Below are 16,719 nucleotides of genomic sequence, written 5' to 3' on the forward strand. Positions count from 1 at the left end.
ATTCTGGGATTTGTGCCAACTCTGCAATTTCTGCATTTGAACGCTTTCGTTTCCAGTTCTTACCATAACTAAAATAATCTCATTTTATAAAACTGACTTCGAAAGTACACACAGCACATTACCAAATGTGACCATTTTTAAAAACAAAATATTATAGAAGGGTGCAACACAGAACGATTCTAGCTTCATTCTCTCCATCATCAAGAGACGTATATAAGTACCAGCATACCAAACAGTGGGATTTAACAGATTTAATCTGGGTCGGTCTTTTGTATTTTAAATCTTTACATACTTCCAAAACACTGGCTTGTCAAATTTATAAACGTGCAGAAAAACCTTTGGCTTTTACAAAAATGCAAAGCGTTTTTTGTGTCAAATGAGCAGACTTTAAAATAGGCTTGCCCGAGCCTTTCTCCATCCGGTCTGCTCTCTTCTGTCTACGATCCCTTCCACACAAATGGCCTTCATAAAAAGAAAGATCAAGTAATGGGCTAAACGATGCCACCAGCATGCAAGGAGGCAAACCTCACAGAAGACAGTAAAATAATGTACGCGATATAAGATGATCGATAGGATCACTTTATTGTCTGCTGGCAAAACCAAGATACAAGCATGAATGCTTTGGTTCCAAATTCTGATACTTATTCATCTCTTGGACTAACCGTTTATGCTCAACGTTGAAGGCGATTGCCTAGGTTTTACAACACCCCATCTGAGCACAACAATTTCTAAACCTTCACCATAAGGATGACATGTTCGTTTTATAGCAACCCCTATCAGGTGCAGGTATATTGCTAATAGCACCTGTTGTGCTGCAAGACCAAGTACATATGCAGGCAGGTTTATAAACTTCAGACATAGGAAAGGTTCAGCCAGCCTTACAGGAATGTGCTATTCTAATGCTTAACACACTGAACTAACTTCTGAAATATTGTGGCACTCAATTTACCAGTATGCATTTCAAATGTGGCTATTGCACATGATCAACATAAGTCCCACAGGAAGGAAAGAATGCTACAAGAGTTGTGCCGCAAGGAACACACAAAGCAGTACATGATGAATTGATTGAGGTAAAAACTTTCCAAAACAGACAGGCAATAGGTTTAGAGCCTCAGCACCATGCAATACAATATCCTTGTGTGTGCTATTTAAGTCTGGTGAACAAAGGAATCTTACTTGTTTAGATCAGGCAGCCTTGTGGGGACCCCTCCAAAGTGGGGGCCCTGGGCAAGTGCCCCTTTTGCCCGCCCATAAAAACGTCCCTGACTGCACGGAGGGTGCTGTGTAACACACCTAGGAACAACACATGAGACCCTATGGAGTAAAGGACGCCATAGCCCATAAAACACATTTACAGTCAAAGGAACACCATAAATCATGTCCAAGAGTGGGAGGAAAAGAGTCTCACTCTTGGCAGGAGAAAAAAACAAACTCCAGAAATCCAGCAAAGCTGCTGGGGGACTCACTAGGTTAGGAAATTCAGCTTAAAGAGAGAATTCTCCCTAACAGTCTGTAGTTTGGTTCTGCACTTTAGGTAACAAATAAATTGCATGGATGGCCTATGCAGACGACTTCCTCCTGTTTGACAACACTCAAGTAGGTTTGCAGAGACTGCTGTTGGTTTTTGCAAATTATGCTAATGACAATCGTCTTGTAATTAATCCGAATAAAACTAACATTTTGAATTTGTCAAATGGAAGAAAGAAATCGGTGGTGAGCTGTGTTTTAGCCAATGTTATGGTTAGTGCTCTTCAAGTATTATCTATTTGGGTTTTTATATCACTGACAACCATCGAATGTAAATGTGTTCTTTTTTAACTCAAAAAGCAAGCTGCTTAGTGAACCAACTGGTGAAGTTTGATAGGAGATTTTGCCGATTCTTTATCAGGCCGGCAATCAGTTTTTATGAAGTGAAGATCCTCCCAAATTTCATTTATGGCCTAGAATCATGGCCAGAAAGTATGCTTAAAACATTGCATTTAGTGAAAGCTGAAATCTGGCAATGTGTTTTAACCCTCCCTAAATCTGTGCCGTTAACGTCCATTCGGTATGAGTTAGGTTTACTCTCAATAAGAGTAAGGGTCAGTTGGAGATTGCTATGTCTTTATAGTTCCACGGACAGTTCACTGTATTGTGGTATGAAAAACTGTATGGAAACTGGCTCACTTGCGAGAGCGAAACCAAGTTATCCAATGTATCTGAGGAACCTTTGTGAAAATGTACTGAGCCAATTGGAACTGGAAAAGGGGGATTTGCTTCTAACCCCAGATAAAGTTAAGAAAATTATCTTCTACTATGGGTAAACACGGTTGAGTCTTTACATGCTTCTCCTTCTATGGAATATGTTGGGTAAAATGTTCATAGAAATGGTCAATCTTCCTGACCTGGGTCAACCCCAGAACATTTTGCTTTACTAGTGGGATATTTTTCCTTATTACCTCTGTGAGTGGGAACCTTTTTCAATACTCCCAGAATCTTTTACTCTTTTATGGATGTCATTTTTTGACTCTCCGTATTGTCTTTTTAAAGTTATCCTCTTTAACAACATTTTGGCAAGAAGTGCCTGTTGCTGCATTGCCCTAGGGGCTTCCCCCCTTTTTTTTTTTTTTTTTTGTTGTAACTTTCTCTGGCTAACCTTGAGAGAACTACAGTTCCCAAGGGTAGCAATGATCTTTGGATTGCTTTTACATTTTATTCTGTGAAGTCAGCACGCCCCACCTTATGTGGAGTGCTGGGGAGATGCAATGTATCCTCTTTCACATTAAAACTGTAACAATTCTGTTACAGGGACAAGCTTACCATCAATGATTGGTGGCATGGATACCTTATATTAATTTGGTGCACCTTTACCGCGGGCTGTGTTCACAGTTGCAGTAAAGGCATCTATGGGTGCTCATTTTACCAAAATGGCCCCTGTCTTCTTTTTTTGCCATTTTAGTATTCATTGTCCTTTTATTGTTCCTTCCCCTGACATCCAGGGTGGGAAATTCCTATGTGTGGTTTATATCTTTGGAAGGAGTCTCCTATACTCCCCGCCCAGGCTCCAGTCTGTGTGTGAGAGCAGGAAGCGAGGGAGGAGTCCAAAACTCCATAGCCCTTTGTCTTCCTCCTTGTCTAAATAGGGACAAAACACAGTGGGGGGCTGGCTGTCCTGATTGGGCAGCCAGACCGCCCCTTGTTGTAAAATGCTAGGGAGAGAATGCTGAGGCTGTGCTGTAGTTCCTGTTAAATACTGCGAACCTGGAAGCTGAAGAAGTCGACCACTGGAATCGAAACAGAAGAGGATGATGAAGGAAAAGCAGCTGAAGCGATTTCCAGCGACCAAAGAGCCTGCTGTGTAACCATAGCCTGCTGTAGCCCTTCCTTACAAAATATGACGACCCTGACCCAGAGCCTGACGAGACCCACTGGACTCAAGAAGACCTGCATTTTGAGCCATCCCACACGTTGCTGCGATATTGCGTTGCTGCAATACCCTGGGACCTCAAGCCACTGTGCGGTGCATGGTCTTCCGAATCTTGCTGAAACTTCATGGGCATCCTGGTGGATTTCCAGAGACACAAATCGTGTCCAAAAAGTCCCCTCACCAGAGTGCTGAATCTTTTTAACTATGAGAATTCAACTGCGATTTTCTGTCTTCTGTGCTCCTTGAAAAGGCGCCAAACCCGCAGACCTGCATTCAGCTGCGAGGAAAACCTTGCCTAGAGCCTTCTCCATTGATCCCTGCTGCAAAGTTCCTTCTGAGGTCTTGTTTTCAGTCACTATGACCAGCAATCCACTGACCGGGTATTTGACTGTAGATCCTGAAGACCTCCTGCTGCAAAATCTTCTTCAATGCTGAGGTACTGTGTTTACTGTGTTGGCTTCGGTATGTACTTACCTTAAGTTTCTTAGGATTTCTGTGTAGGTGTGGGGTGTTTTGTGTGATGGGGAGGCCTCTCATCCATTGCACCCAGTCCCACTGCTAGAATCCTGCTAGCGTGTCTTCTGTGAATCCCCTGCACGCTCTTCTAACTCTAAAGTAAAGTACTCACCTGTTTGCTTAGTGTTTCTAAGGAACTCTGACTTTTGCTACTTAAGGAGCTATCCTGACACTGCCAGTTGGACACTAGATCCTAGTGACTCCCCTTCGCCCACTGATAACAATCATGCTCCAAGAATAAGGAAAATACTTTTTTAAGGGATTGGGACTTTTGCCTAGAAAAGAAGTGTTTAAAAGTTACCTGTAAAAGAGTTGGTTGGTAACTGTAACTCTAAGAGTGAACAGTTACAAAAGTTCTTACTTACCTTGGATGTGTGATGCACTATTCTTAAAACTATGTTTAACATCTTTCTTTCCTTAGAAACCGTGTTGCCATTCTAATAGAAAGTAGATGTGAAGGGATATTACTCACCTGTGATTAGGTTGTGCCTCTTCCCAAAAGTTATGTGTTGGTTTCATCAGATTATTCCTGTTAGGATAATTGTATGAGTGTTCCAAAACTGGGTCTTGCTTCCCCTGACTTGCTGCTAGCCTGTCCAGAATAAGTCTGTATTAGGTTGTTGCCTACCTAGAATCACTTGGAGTCATTCAGTAAAGTGTAACTTTGGGGTTTGCTCTACCTGTGCTGTTGTAGACAGACTCAGAGTATTTGGTTCTGACTGTCCCTCATAGGTCATACATTAGGTACTTGTATAGCTGGAAAAGATCTTTGCTCTGAAGAGGTCTGTGCCCGGCAGAGGGGGACCTACATGAACTTCGTTGTGAGAAGTCTGAGCCTGACGTATGTAATCTTTTTGTTGAAACATTATTTGGAAGTATGAAAAGAGAAACTTTAACGTGGAAGGCCAGACTTGCCTCAATCCAAGTTTTGGAACTGTTTGTGTTGAAAACCCAAGCCAGAGTGTCATCCTGCCTTCAGGGACTGCCTTACTCCATGTGGTGTAACGTGGGGAGGAGATCTGATTCAGCCGCCAAGCTGAAAAAGTGGACTCCACAAAGTGTTAATGTGTGTTAAAAACATTTCCAAAATAACACTTCAAGTCAAACTATGAAGTAAAATTAAATGTATTCCTTAGTTTTCACAGGAGAGCTGATTCAACCACATTTATTCTTTTGAACACTGATTTTTCCTTTGCATGCATTTCTCCTTTATAAACTTTGTACAAGAGATAAGGCAGGCATAAGATTTTGTTAGCATAGGCCATTTTGATTTGACAGACTCAACCAGGACTGTTTTGTTCATCGTTTGATGGTCGAGATTTCTCCCATCTTAGTTATATGGCAAAGTAGGAGCTTTTCCAACCCCAGAATCTCCAATAAATGTTTTACAAATTCTACCTAGTGTCAGTGTCATACTTGAGATACCATGCCTCCCCTACAGTACCTTGAATCCCACTAAAACCCATCACTTCCCATCCTAATTCCTTGTTTGCAAAGCAAAGTCTGAGTCTTCGCTCTCTCTCTACAGTACCTGTGTGCTGTCTTCAATCCTGTTTTCTTTCCGTTTTACCACATTTAGATTTTACCCTAAATTACTTTCTTTGCCTTCCTCTGTTTGTCGCCTCTTTTTTTCTGTTTCTCATTGCTTGACACTGCCATGAGTCGCACCACTTCTGCTTATTTTTCTCTTCTTTCAAACACTTTCTCAGTGCTTATGATATGATAGTTTATTTATATAGTGCCTATACACAATGTGTTTCAAAGCACTTCAAGGCAAGGGGCGGGAACAAGAGAAAATACAAAGATATTCTTACAGGCCATGAACAGTAAGGATGTGAAATTAACTATCATACTCAGCCTGACGACATTTCAGAGAGTGTAAGAGCTAAGACATAGATAAGGAAGGGAGGGGGCGAGTGGGAAGGAAATGGAAACAGACAGGTGATTACCGTACTAGGCCTGACAACATTTCTGGTAGAGCCGGAGAAAAGTAAAAGGTGAGGGAGAGGGGTGCAGAAAGGGAGGGGAGGAACAAAACAAGCGACTATCTTACTAGGCCTGATGACATTTCAGATAGTCTTGGAGGGGGGGCAAGGAGGAAAAAAAACAAGTAAGCGGATGGGAGAGGAGACCGTGTTGGGGAAAATTCTCATAAATGTACTAATTCCCTCTACCTTAGAGCCCTCCAGCTCTTTTGCTAAACCTTGGGGCTTTGAACATTTTAATTCTGTTTTGTTTTCTGTGTTTATTTCTTTTGGTTATAGAGTTTTAGACAACACTATAGGCATCATCTTTTTTTATTTGTGTCACACAGCACCCTTAGTGCAGTGACACAGGGAAGCCCTTTAGGCTGTCCCATGATTTAAACACCTTCAATGGGATAAACCACTGTTTCCCAGAGAAGGTAAAGTGAAATTGACTTTACTAGTCTTTTCAAATTCCTAGACCCAGCACACACTATCTTACAATAGAGTGCTGGAGGGGTTACCTAGTATCCTCAGTGTCTAGAAACTCATGAAGCGGTCAAATGCTACCCTTTTCTATCGAAATGGCTGGTGGCAGTGGTTTTACAACGAACTACCATGATTTTTCCCGACCCCGAACACCGGTAGCTAAAAATCACGGGAGCCATGTTTTTCAAGATGTCGCCTGAGCCCCCTTTGTTTAAAAAGGTCCCTGTTTTCTTTATTCTCCATTTTTTTGGAAAGGTCTTTCTAGAGTTTCTCTGCACACCAGACCAGGTTTGTTCCCTTTGTTCCTACGCCTTTGGCGGGCTTCAGGACTGAACACCTCCTCTGGCGGCTGAGTGTCTGGGGTGGGCAAGAAGTGAGGGAGGTGCCCGACACTCCCTGTGCTTAGTCTCCTAGGAGACCCAAATGCACTCTAGCGTGATAGGCTGGCTGACTGTCCGGTAAGCGCAGCCACCCTGCTGGGTGAGTGGCAGCTAGGCTGGAATGAATGGGAGAAAATTGTTTAAAAGGCAAGTCTCTTGGCTTGGAAGGCAGAGTCGACCACTGGAATGAAAGAACCGAAGACAAGCTGGAAGAGGGGGGCTGCTGCAACTACTGGACCGTTGGTTTGCCCGGTTAAGCCCTACTGCAGGTCCGAACCGCCAAGTTCATCTCGACAGAGAAGCCCTTCAAGGACGACTTCTCCCTTTGAGTTGGTGGGACCAATCAACTTGTAAGCCACCTGGACACCATTCTCGGAGCTGGTTGTATTTTCCTCAGAGTGCTGCAGGAAACCGAATAACCAGGGAGAAGGACACCAGTTTGAATGCTTGACTACAGCTGCCAGAATCGAAGATTTGCCAGTTTTCCAGCTTTGTGACCAGTTCCCGTGCAGTGCATCAGTCCCCCAACATCCCCCTCTTGTCCCCACGACTGAGGCTCAGGAACAGCGGTCTTCAGCTGCATCTTTTCTTCAATCTAAGGTACTGTGAAAACCCGACCGAGAGAACTTGCCTCACTAAAAAAGTGCGTGAAACTTTGGCAACTTGCAGGCCTAGTCAGCTTGTGACCCGACATATGAACCTTTCTTCTATGAACTACTTCTGAGAACTGTGGCAAAGACTTTAACGTTTAACTACCAGAACCGTTTTTACCTATACAAGTCTCTAGTCCATTGACTTTGGCCTACCTATTGCATTGAATCAACTCCTCTGGTGAACCTTAACTATTTGCACTGTTTAAGAATAACTGTAATATTCGTTTTATTAACTTATACCTTTTTGCTCCTACTTCAAAAACTCTGAATGCCATTTTGCTCCTAATTCAAAGTAGTTTTAAATGTCACAGAACCGCATATTGTGACACACTGTAGTATATTCTTGTGTGATATTGATTGCCTCCTTTTAGTGAATGTTTTCTGACTGACTGTGTAATAAATTAAGAAGTGTTTTACCAAGAAACCTTGAGTATAAGTGTCTATCTGAATACTTGTGATTCTAGACCACTGTGTAACACCCTTACAGCTCACATTCCCTCTTGAGGTAAGCCTGGCTGCTCAGCTCGCTACCAAAAACTGTGTGGTACAGACTTATACCAAAGGTTGGTTTTGCTTACACCTATAGTCCTAGTTGTGTGTAGTGGTCCCAGAGGGTACTGCATGCAAACTTTGCCTAGCTGACAGACGAGTTTGATGTCCTAGTCGGTCCAGCAACAAATCTGATAGAGTAAGTGCATAGAAGAAAGTAAGGGGAGGAGATAGGAAAAGAGAGTACTTAAGAAGCCCTCCAACCTCTTTTCCTTTGCCAATGGGGAACAGGTGGATCTAGGTCACCTGGCCTAAGCCCCACCCACCTGGTGCCTTCCAGGTTGCCGCTCTTTTCCCCCAATTTAGCAAGCCCCGCCCATCTGGTGCCTTCCTGGTTGCTGCTTTTTTTCCCTACTTAAGGAGCCCTCCAGCCTCTTGTTCTTTGCAGATGGGGAGCAGGTGGATTTTTTTTCTGTTTCTCATTGCTTGACACTGCCATGAGTCGCACCACTTCTGCTTATTTTTCTCTTCTTTCACACACTTTCTCAGTGCTTATGATATAGTTTATTTATATAGTGCCTATACACAATGTGTTTAAAAGCACTTCAAGGCAAGGGGAGGGAAGAAGAGAAAATACAGTGCTATTCTTACAGGCCATGAACAGTATGGATGTGAAATGTACCATCATACTCAGCCTGACGACATTTCAGAGAGTGCAAGAGCTAAGACATAGATAAAGAAGGAAATGGAAACAGACAGGCGATTACCGTACTAGGCCTGACATTTCTGGTAGAGCCGGTCACTTGGCCTAAGCCCGGCCCACATGGTGCCTCCAAGTTGCGCTCTTTTTCCCCGCCTAGCAAGCCCCGCCTACCTGGTGCCTTCCTAGTTGCCGCTCTTTTTCCCTAATTAAGGAGTCTTCCAGCCTCTTTTCCTTTGCAGATGGGGAGCAGGTGCAGGTAGATCTAGGTCACCTGGCCTAAGCCCCGCCCACCTGCTGCCTTCCTGGCTGCCGCTCTTTTCCCCTAATTAAGGAGCCCTCCAGCCTCTTTTCCTTTGCAGATGGGGAGCAGGTGGATCTAGGTCAACTGACCTAAGCCCTGCCCACCTTGTTAGCCCTGCCTCTTCCTTCCTGCTCTAAACTCTTAGATCAAGGGCATCTTTTGCCCGGGCGTCCGAAGGGAAGGGCAGACAAAGACAAGGGCAATTCCTGTTTGGACCAGGAGGACCCAGGGCTCGATCCCCTGCTCAGACAGCAGGTAAGCATGCACCAACATGTGTTACTCCCTCTGTCCTCACAGGCCATCCCCACCCCCACCCCCAATCCCTCTGGTCCCGCTGTGCTGTTCCCTTGTGCCCCCAACCTTCTCGCACACAGGTGTTGCCTGTTTTGCTTGATTCTTCTATCCTGCTCCCTTTTTCCCCCCCATCCAGCCTATTTCTGCAGGAGTCTGTCGTGATACATTCTAGTTTCACCATCACTGTCTTGTGGCCAATGCTGGATTTGACTTTTATGGACTTCATTGATTCACAGTGTGTCACCCTTTCTCAACTCTCATGCTGGACTTCCTTTGCATCTTGTACTCATGGTGGCCCTGAATCATGCTGTTCCCAACTTCATCTTGTATTCTGGCTTGCAGCATTATGTGTTAGTACTGACTTCTGCAATTGTATTCGCTCTCCCCTCTTGCTGCTCCATTCTTTTTGACTGCCTAATGTCTGTTCTCTCCTCCTACTCTCCCTTACTCCCTTTTCCTTTGCCCAGCCATGTGTCCCGGCTCTCCCCTCTTTTCTGATTCTGACCTGTTCTCTTTTACAGTGCATGGGCTATGCTCCTGGACCGCTCTCAGCAGCGGCTGCAGCTGGTGCTCCTACCTCCTGAACTCTTCATTCCAATTCCAGATAGCGAGGAGCAGCGTCTGGAATTCGCCAAAGCGGTACCTGAAAATGTCCAGCCATTTATCATATATGAAGAGATCTCTGACCTGTGGATTAATGTAAGAGGGGTTCAAGTAGGGTGAGGCTTTAGGTTTATTGGAATGAGCCTGTGTGTAAATGTAGGTGGGGGCGGCGGGGGCACACAAACCACTTGGCCTATGAGTTCCATGGCTAGAAACAGACGTGGGCATGTGCTATACGTATATAATACAGAGCACCCCAGGGTATTATGTAATTTAATGTTGACATCGCCACCATTTCTTTATTTTGGACAGATCTGACTCCCACTTAGGTGAAATCTTGCTCCATGATGACCTTGCTAACCTGTGAATTGGGCTCCATTCAGGGAAACAAATATGAATTTGATTTCTGATTTTTCCCTAATGTCATATATCAATTCTCATTGCATCTGTGTTTTCGATGTAAATATGAATATTCTCATTTAATTTAAAGCAACTTAGGTTTTGAAATATTGCCTGAAATTGTTATGTAAGGGGTGTTTTGCTGTGTTGTAATATGGACGGAAATTGGCCTTTATAAGCACCTCTTCTCGTCCGAGTAGTACCACATGATCATTCTGAGATAAACTTCATCCTGTAACTTTGAACAACCTTCTTAAACCCTTCTTGCCCCATTGTGCAACCTTTCTCGCTCATAAGTGAGTGATGTTGCCCTCCTGTTATCGAAAACAAGTCAATGATATGTCAATGATCTGCCAAAGTTTTGAATGAGACAGGGATTTTGACTTATGGAGAGTAATCCACATATTATTTTCATGCTTTTCAGGTAAAGCCCATTATTATTTAGTCTCGCAGGACTTCTAAACCCAGGTCCCCATTTTAATAGGGATCTGCAGGGGTTATACACGCATTTCGTTGAATGATTTTACATCGTGGGACTTTTCATCGCCAACCCTTTCATCGCCAAAAACTTTATTTTTTTACTTTTTTATGGGGGGGGTGTTTGGTGCGGTTTGAGGTATGATTATTTAAGTAAGGGGAGTTTTGGGGGGGCAAAGCCCCCTCATAAATAAAAAAAGAAAAAACAAAAAGGACTTTTTGGCGATGAAAGGGTGGCGATGAAAAGTCCCACGATGTAAAATCATTCGGCGAAATAACGTAGAACCCTGCAGGGACCACACAATTCTTCCTTGATCACAAAATGGCTGCATCAGTGAAGCCTCATAAAAAGATCCAAATAGTTGCCACCAGCAAATGAGTACGCACTGAGTTGTGCAGGGTGTCCCGCTTGGGAAAACAGACTACAGGGAACCTTTCGGGCTCTCTGATCTGATGTTAGGAGAATTTTTCTGTAACACCAGAAGCACTCTTTAAGCACCTATTTGTCCACACAACGATCTATAAAAATACACTATTTAACAAGATATGATAGCATTAAGTTAAAAGTACTAAAGGATCAGTAAAGCAATATGTTAGGGGGAGGTTTCCCAAAGTCCACTGTGAAGTAAGACTTCATAAAACTATCCCAATGGTTTGTAGATTCCCAACTCTTAATATCAGTCGATACTACTCCTGAACTTTGGTAGAGTAGCAGAGCAGTGAGTCTTCTCATAAGAGGAAGATGTGAGCTGTAGGTAATGTTAGGTATGTTTTTCTGAAGTCCAACTGGGGTTAGACGTCATAAAATGTAACTCTTGGTATTAGGGACCAACACTTAATATAGGCCTGTGCTACACAAGTCGGTAGAGTGGCTGAGCAGTTAGGCTTATCTTAGGAGGGAGTTATAAGAGTTGTAGAGCAGTACAAACAAATCAATACATACATTGACCCAAGAAAACATGTCCCCAGTTATATTAAAATACAGTTATATTAAAATATATTTATATATACACAAGCAAATCAAAAATGCAGCAACTAACAGCATTGAATTAGAAATGGAATCAAACTATAGAAGGACCAATAATGCAGCTGAGTAACTTTTCCTATGCTTTACATATCTAGCCCACAGAGTGATGTCAGTTAAGGTCAGTAGCAGCACTTATATGTATTACCTTTGCAAAATTGAGTTTGCATGGAAAGTTAAGGTTAGACAGAACACAGCTAGCAACTGGTAAATAACAAGTACTACGAACCCCTGGGTATCTGAGCGCTGCTTATTATTACCCACGGTGTGTGGAGCTGTAGGGTTGAAGACAGGGGAGAGACAGACTATCTTCAGGCGTGGTGCGTACGGATCGTGCAAGTGCACAGAGGGTCACAGGGAGGGGAGGATCAAGAGCACCTGGTCGGTTGTGACTGGGGTAAGTGCAGAGAGAGCCACTCTCTTGGGTTAATTTCACAGTGCATTAAGTGTGAGGCGGGTGTAGGGCCCTGAGGCAAGCGCAAGAGAGGACTGGCAGGAGTGCCAGGGACCAGTGAGACTCTGAGGTACACCAGGCGGTCAGTCAGCATTCTGTAAGGAAAATGAGGGAGTGAGGGTAAGGCCAGAGAACTAGATTAGCAGGGTAGAGGGAGAGAGAAGGAAGAGGAGAAGAGGAAGGTCTTGAGGAGTTTCCGGAATTTCAGGAGATCCGCCTCAAGACGTAGGGCGGCAGGGAGGCTATTCCTGAGGGAGGCACCTGCTGAGGATAAGGATCTCCCACCAAATCTCTGCCTGGAGAACCGGCTCACTCGCAGAAGGTTGGAGGTAGATGAGCGGAGGGCTCGTGAGTGACAGTATTTAGGTAGGCAGCGTTGAAAGTAGGTGGGTCCTAGGCCCCAGAAAGTCGTGTGAACAATGCAAAGGATCTGGAATTAGGTCCTTGCAGCCACAGGAAGCCAGTGGAGGGATTCAGCATCAGAGACATGCAGTCCTTGGGCCTGAGGCCAAGAATAAGTCTTGCGGTTCTGTTCTGGATGAGTTGCAGAGGGCGCAGGGCAGAAGAAGGGAGGTTGAGGAAGAGGCTGTTGCAATAGTCAAGCCTGAAGAGAACCAGGGGTCTGGAGACAGTGAGCCTCTTGGGGGGGGGGTGAGAAAGGGTAGAGTACCTCTGAGGAGGTGTAGCTGATGATTTGACTTTTTAGAGATGTCTGAAATGTGAGAGAAGGAGAGAGTGGAATCAAAGATGACCCCAAGGTTTCTTGCTTCGCAGGTGGGTGCAGGTGCAGGGCAAGGGAGGGTCTCACAGGTTAAAGGGAATTGGTACACAAACTGGACATTCTCCCTAACACACTCCCCTGCCCTTTGTCTGCTAGAGTCCCAGAATGGATCCAGTTCCCACTGGGGGGCTGGCTGTCCTGATTGGACAGCCACACACCCCTTTCTGTAAACTGCTGAGAGAGTTTGCAGAGGAGTTAATGAGAAAACTGAATAAAAGGTGAGCTTCGTGAGGCAGAAGTCAATTCGACCACTGGAACAGAAGATCCAAAGCTGTAGACCAAAGACACCCCCAGCCTTTTCCAGTAAGCGTGAAGTGACCACTGCTGTCATGATGCTGTTTTCTCATCGACAGAAGCGCCGAAAAGGACAACTCCTTCCCTTTGACTGGTGGAACCAACCAGCCTCAAGCCAAGCTGCGGATCAAGCCATCTCCTGAGGTGCTGTGACCTTCCAGGGCTGCAAACCGCTAATACCAGGAGACCTCGACCCATTTGCATCACAAAGTCTTTCCGGTGCCAAATCGGACCAGAACTTTGGTGAGCTCCAATTGGCCCTCCAGAGGCACAATGCCACTCATCCAAGTCCCATCACCAGAGTGCAGGACTGAAGAACCCAGGAACATCGACTGGGTGAAAACCGTCCTTTGTTTGAGCTGATAAAAAGGTGCATAAATCGCAGGCCGAAAGTTGGAGACCGAAGAAATCCTTGCTGAGGGACCTTTTTTGCGACTGCTGCTGTGGCATCCCATTCAGAGTCCTTCCTTCCATCACCAGACCGAGGAATCAGGAGACTGGTTCTGTCGCTGCTCCACAGGAAAGAATCCAGCTGCATTTGCTTCATATAACCTAAGGTACTGTGGGGCTTAAGGTAGAATTTACCTTAAGCTGGAGTGTCACTCCAGTGTAACTGGAGTGGGTTGCAAGAGGTTTGGGTGTCGACCCATATCTCTGGTCCAGTCTTAACAGCATGTGACCTATTGGGTAGTTCTTTGCAGGGTCCATATAACTGTTACCTTACAAAAGTATTTTTACCTAAGTGACTAAAGTATCTTCGTTTCCTGCTCCTATATAAGACTTTTTTTCTACTCCTACCCTGACTTTTGGATAGTTAGGGATTTGACTTAAAAAGCATTAGAAGCTTTGAAATGGGTTGCTATTATGTAAAGTATTGCTAAAGTGTGACATGCTTTTCCTTCCTACAGACTTGGTCTGCTGTGACTTTACTAAACGAATGAAACTATAATTTCTGTGTAACAAATACGAGTGCGTGGTAGTACCAGTAATACGGTAGAACTGTCATTAGTGTCATTCTCTATAACAATTGTAACTGCAAGCAACTACTATTGAAACAGTCACTTATGAAAAGCATTGTTAATAATTCTTGTGTGTTGGTTAGGTGAAATAAGTATTTACCTACCTGCCTTGTGTATATAAGGATACATTTATGTTTTTTAATAAAACTTTCAGTGTGTAAGAGTTTCTTTGGACTATTGTATTGACTGCGCTCAGTGTACTTAACTTCAGCTCACATCCTCCTCCTAAGATGAGCCAGGCTGCTCTGCCATTCTACCAGAACCTTTGGGTAGTACAGACTTGTACTAAAAGTTGGGGACTTGTATACCAAGGGATATCTTTGTGAGTCTTACCTCCAAGTGGAATTTAGGAAAACTCCCCTAACAGGGTGTCAAGACGGTTATACATATATGGATTCCTCTGTCCAGAAATTAATTTCTCTTCCGACTGCTCAAAAGGAAATATAAAACAACAAAGTCCTACTTTAAGGCCATGCCCAAGAAAAGGGATGGCTGCTGGCTGCTGTGTCTCTTTACTGCAGACCTTTCCCTATATTTGCAGTCCCAAAACACATTGTTAGTGTACGGCTGGAGTGCTGTCCCGGCGTTCCAGCCGAGTCTTTCTGGTTTTCCTGGAAACTTGTTTCGAATGGATTGTGTCCTCCAACGTATTCCACATCTTTGACATGTAATGTCCACAGCTGTGCTGGTTTGGAAATTTTTCGGCAGAGGGCGTCCTGCGTCGATGGCATCGGGTCGATGTCCCTCGAAGGCCTCTGTCGAAGGTGACGTCACCGGATGTTATAAATAGGACGCACGACACCCATAACCTCAGTTCTGTTTTTTCCTCAGACTTGTTTGATTCGGGAACTCGGCGCGCCTCGCATGATCATCTTCGAGAAAATGTCTTCATTGTCTACTCCTCCGGCTCTGCGGTCTGGCTTTAAGATGTGCCGGGACTGTAAGTCCAAGATGTCGATTACGGACCCGCACCGCTTCTGTGCATGTGGTGTCTGGGTGAAATTCAGGATACCGATGACTGCTCGAAGTGCCAGTCGTTGACTGCTAAGGCCTTGCAGCAGCGTAAGGGGAAGTTAAAGGTAGGTCGGGTTTCTAAGCCTAGTAAGTCCAGAAAAGCTCTGGGTGTTTCCACCAACGATTCGAGGGGTGACTCTCCTTGTCAGAAGGAGTCCCAGGGTTCTCGATCCCGGAGTGGGCCCCGCCACTCGTCCTCTTCTCGGCACTCCCGGAAGCGGCGTCACTGGTCGCCTTCCCCGTCAGATGATGGCACCGCAAGGAAAGTGGCTTGTCCCACTAAATCCTTGACTCCTGAGGAATGGAAGGCCTTCAGGGAGCAAATGCTGTCGATTTTTCAATCCCAGGGCACAGTTCCATCCGCGCCTTCAGAAGAATCCGGCAGGGAACGGCCTCGGTCCGATGCTCGCGTTCCTTCGGGCCCGGGTACTCGGCGCGATAAAAATCGGGAACCGTCGAGGTCCCATTCGGACAAGGCTCCAGTTGATCGCCAGAGATGTGCTAGATCCAGGTCTCTGTCTTCATCCTCGGCAAAACTGCAGCAGTCTGTTAAGGGCTGGAGGAGTCAACGCCATGTCCATCGAGTGCGGCTGTTGGTGCTTTGCCTTTGCTCCAGCTCTTAGAGCCCTCGACGCCTTTGGGGCCATTTGGCCAGGAATTTGCTGGTGGTGGTTCCCGGTACTGTGGATCCTCAGAGAAAGGCTAAATCCAAGACTGTGAAACGTGTTGTCGACTCAAGGCCTACTCCTGTCCCTAGGCAGGAGTTTTCATTCTCTGCATGATATCTATAAGGATGAGGAGAAATCTGATTTGGAGTTTGAGCCTGTTGAGCCTAATGAGGCTCTTGTCTTTTCCAGAGACAGTTAATTGGACGAGTTAATTCAGTCATTGCATGATGTCAGTGGCCTTGACAAATCTCCTGAGGTGGAGTTTGGCAGGCCTGAGCCTGCGGCTCATGCTGGATCCTCCTATAGGAGGTTGATGTCTAGGGTTACTGAGTATCTCGGTTGCTCCGGTCCTCTGGTTGCATTTGATCAGGATGAGCTAACTGATATTTTGGATCAAGGTCTGTCCACTGACCGAGTGTTGCCTTTTCATTTGCCTTTTGCAAAAGAGGCTGGCGACTACTTGTCAGACTCCAGAGACTCTTCCGGTGGTCAACAAGTCGTTAACTAAAAAATACCGCCCTTCCAGTAGCGACCCCAGCTACCTAGCCACTCTCTCCACTCCCGAGAGTTTGGTGGTTCAGGCGGCTGCAGCCACCTCGAGGCAGGCGGCGTACCGTACCATCCCTCCTACTAGGGACGACAAGCGCTTCGATGGTTGGGCACGCAAGGTGTTTTCTGCAGGGAGTATGGCGCGGAAGTCGGCCAACTCCACCTGTGAAGAAAGGGATGGGTTCCTTGCTCTCGTGCAGGATGGCAAGGATGCCATGTGTGAATCCCTTCAGTCTGGGTTG

General features: G+C 45.2%; 1 protein-coding gene across 4 annotated transcripts in view; it reads left to right on the top strand.

The window, feature by feature from the left end:
* Positions 1 to 16,719, top strand: part of DPP9 (dipeptidyl peptidase 9) — a 1,325,370-nt gene that overhangs the window by 694,398 nt on the left and 614,253 nt on the right. For all 4 annotated transcript variants that reach the window (XM_069649353.1, XM_069649356.1, XM_069649354.1 and 1 more), the window contains one exon: positions 9,717 to 9,894. In XM_069649353.1, coding sequence (XP_069505454.1) covers positions 9,717 to 9,894 — 178 coding nt within the window. The remainder of the gene's footprint in view (positions 1 to 9,716; positions 9,895 to 16,719) is intronic.

This window comes from Ambystoma mexicanum, chromosome 1p (assembly GCF_040938575.1).
Source record: "Ambystoma mexicanum isolate Mex_15411 chromosome 1p, UKY_AmexF1_1, whole genome shotgun sequence".
Lineage (NCBI taxonomy): Eukaryota > Metazoa > Chordata > Amphibia > Caudata > Ambystomatidae > Ambystoma > Ambystoma mexicanum.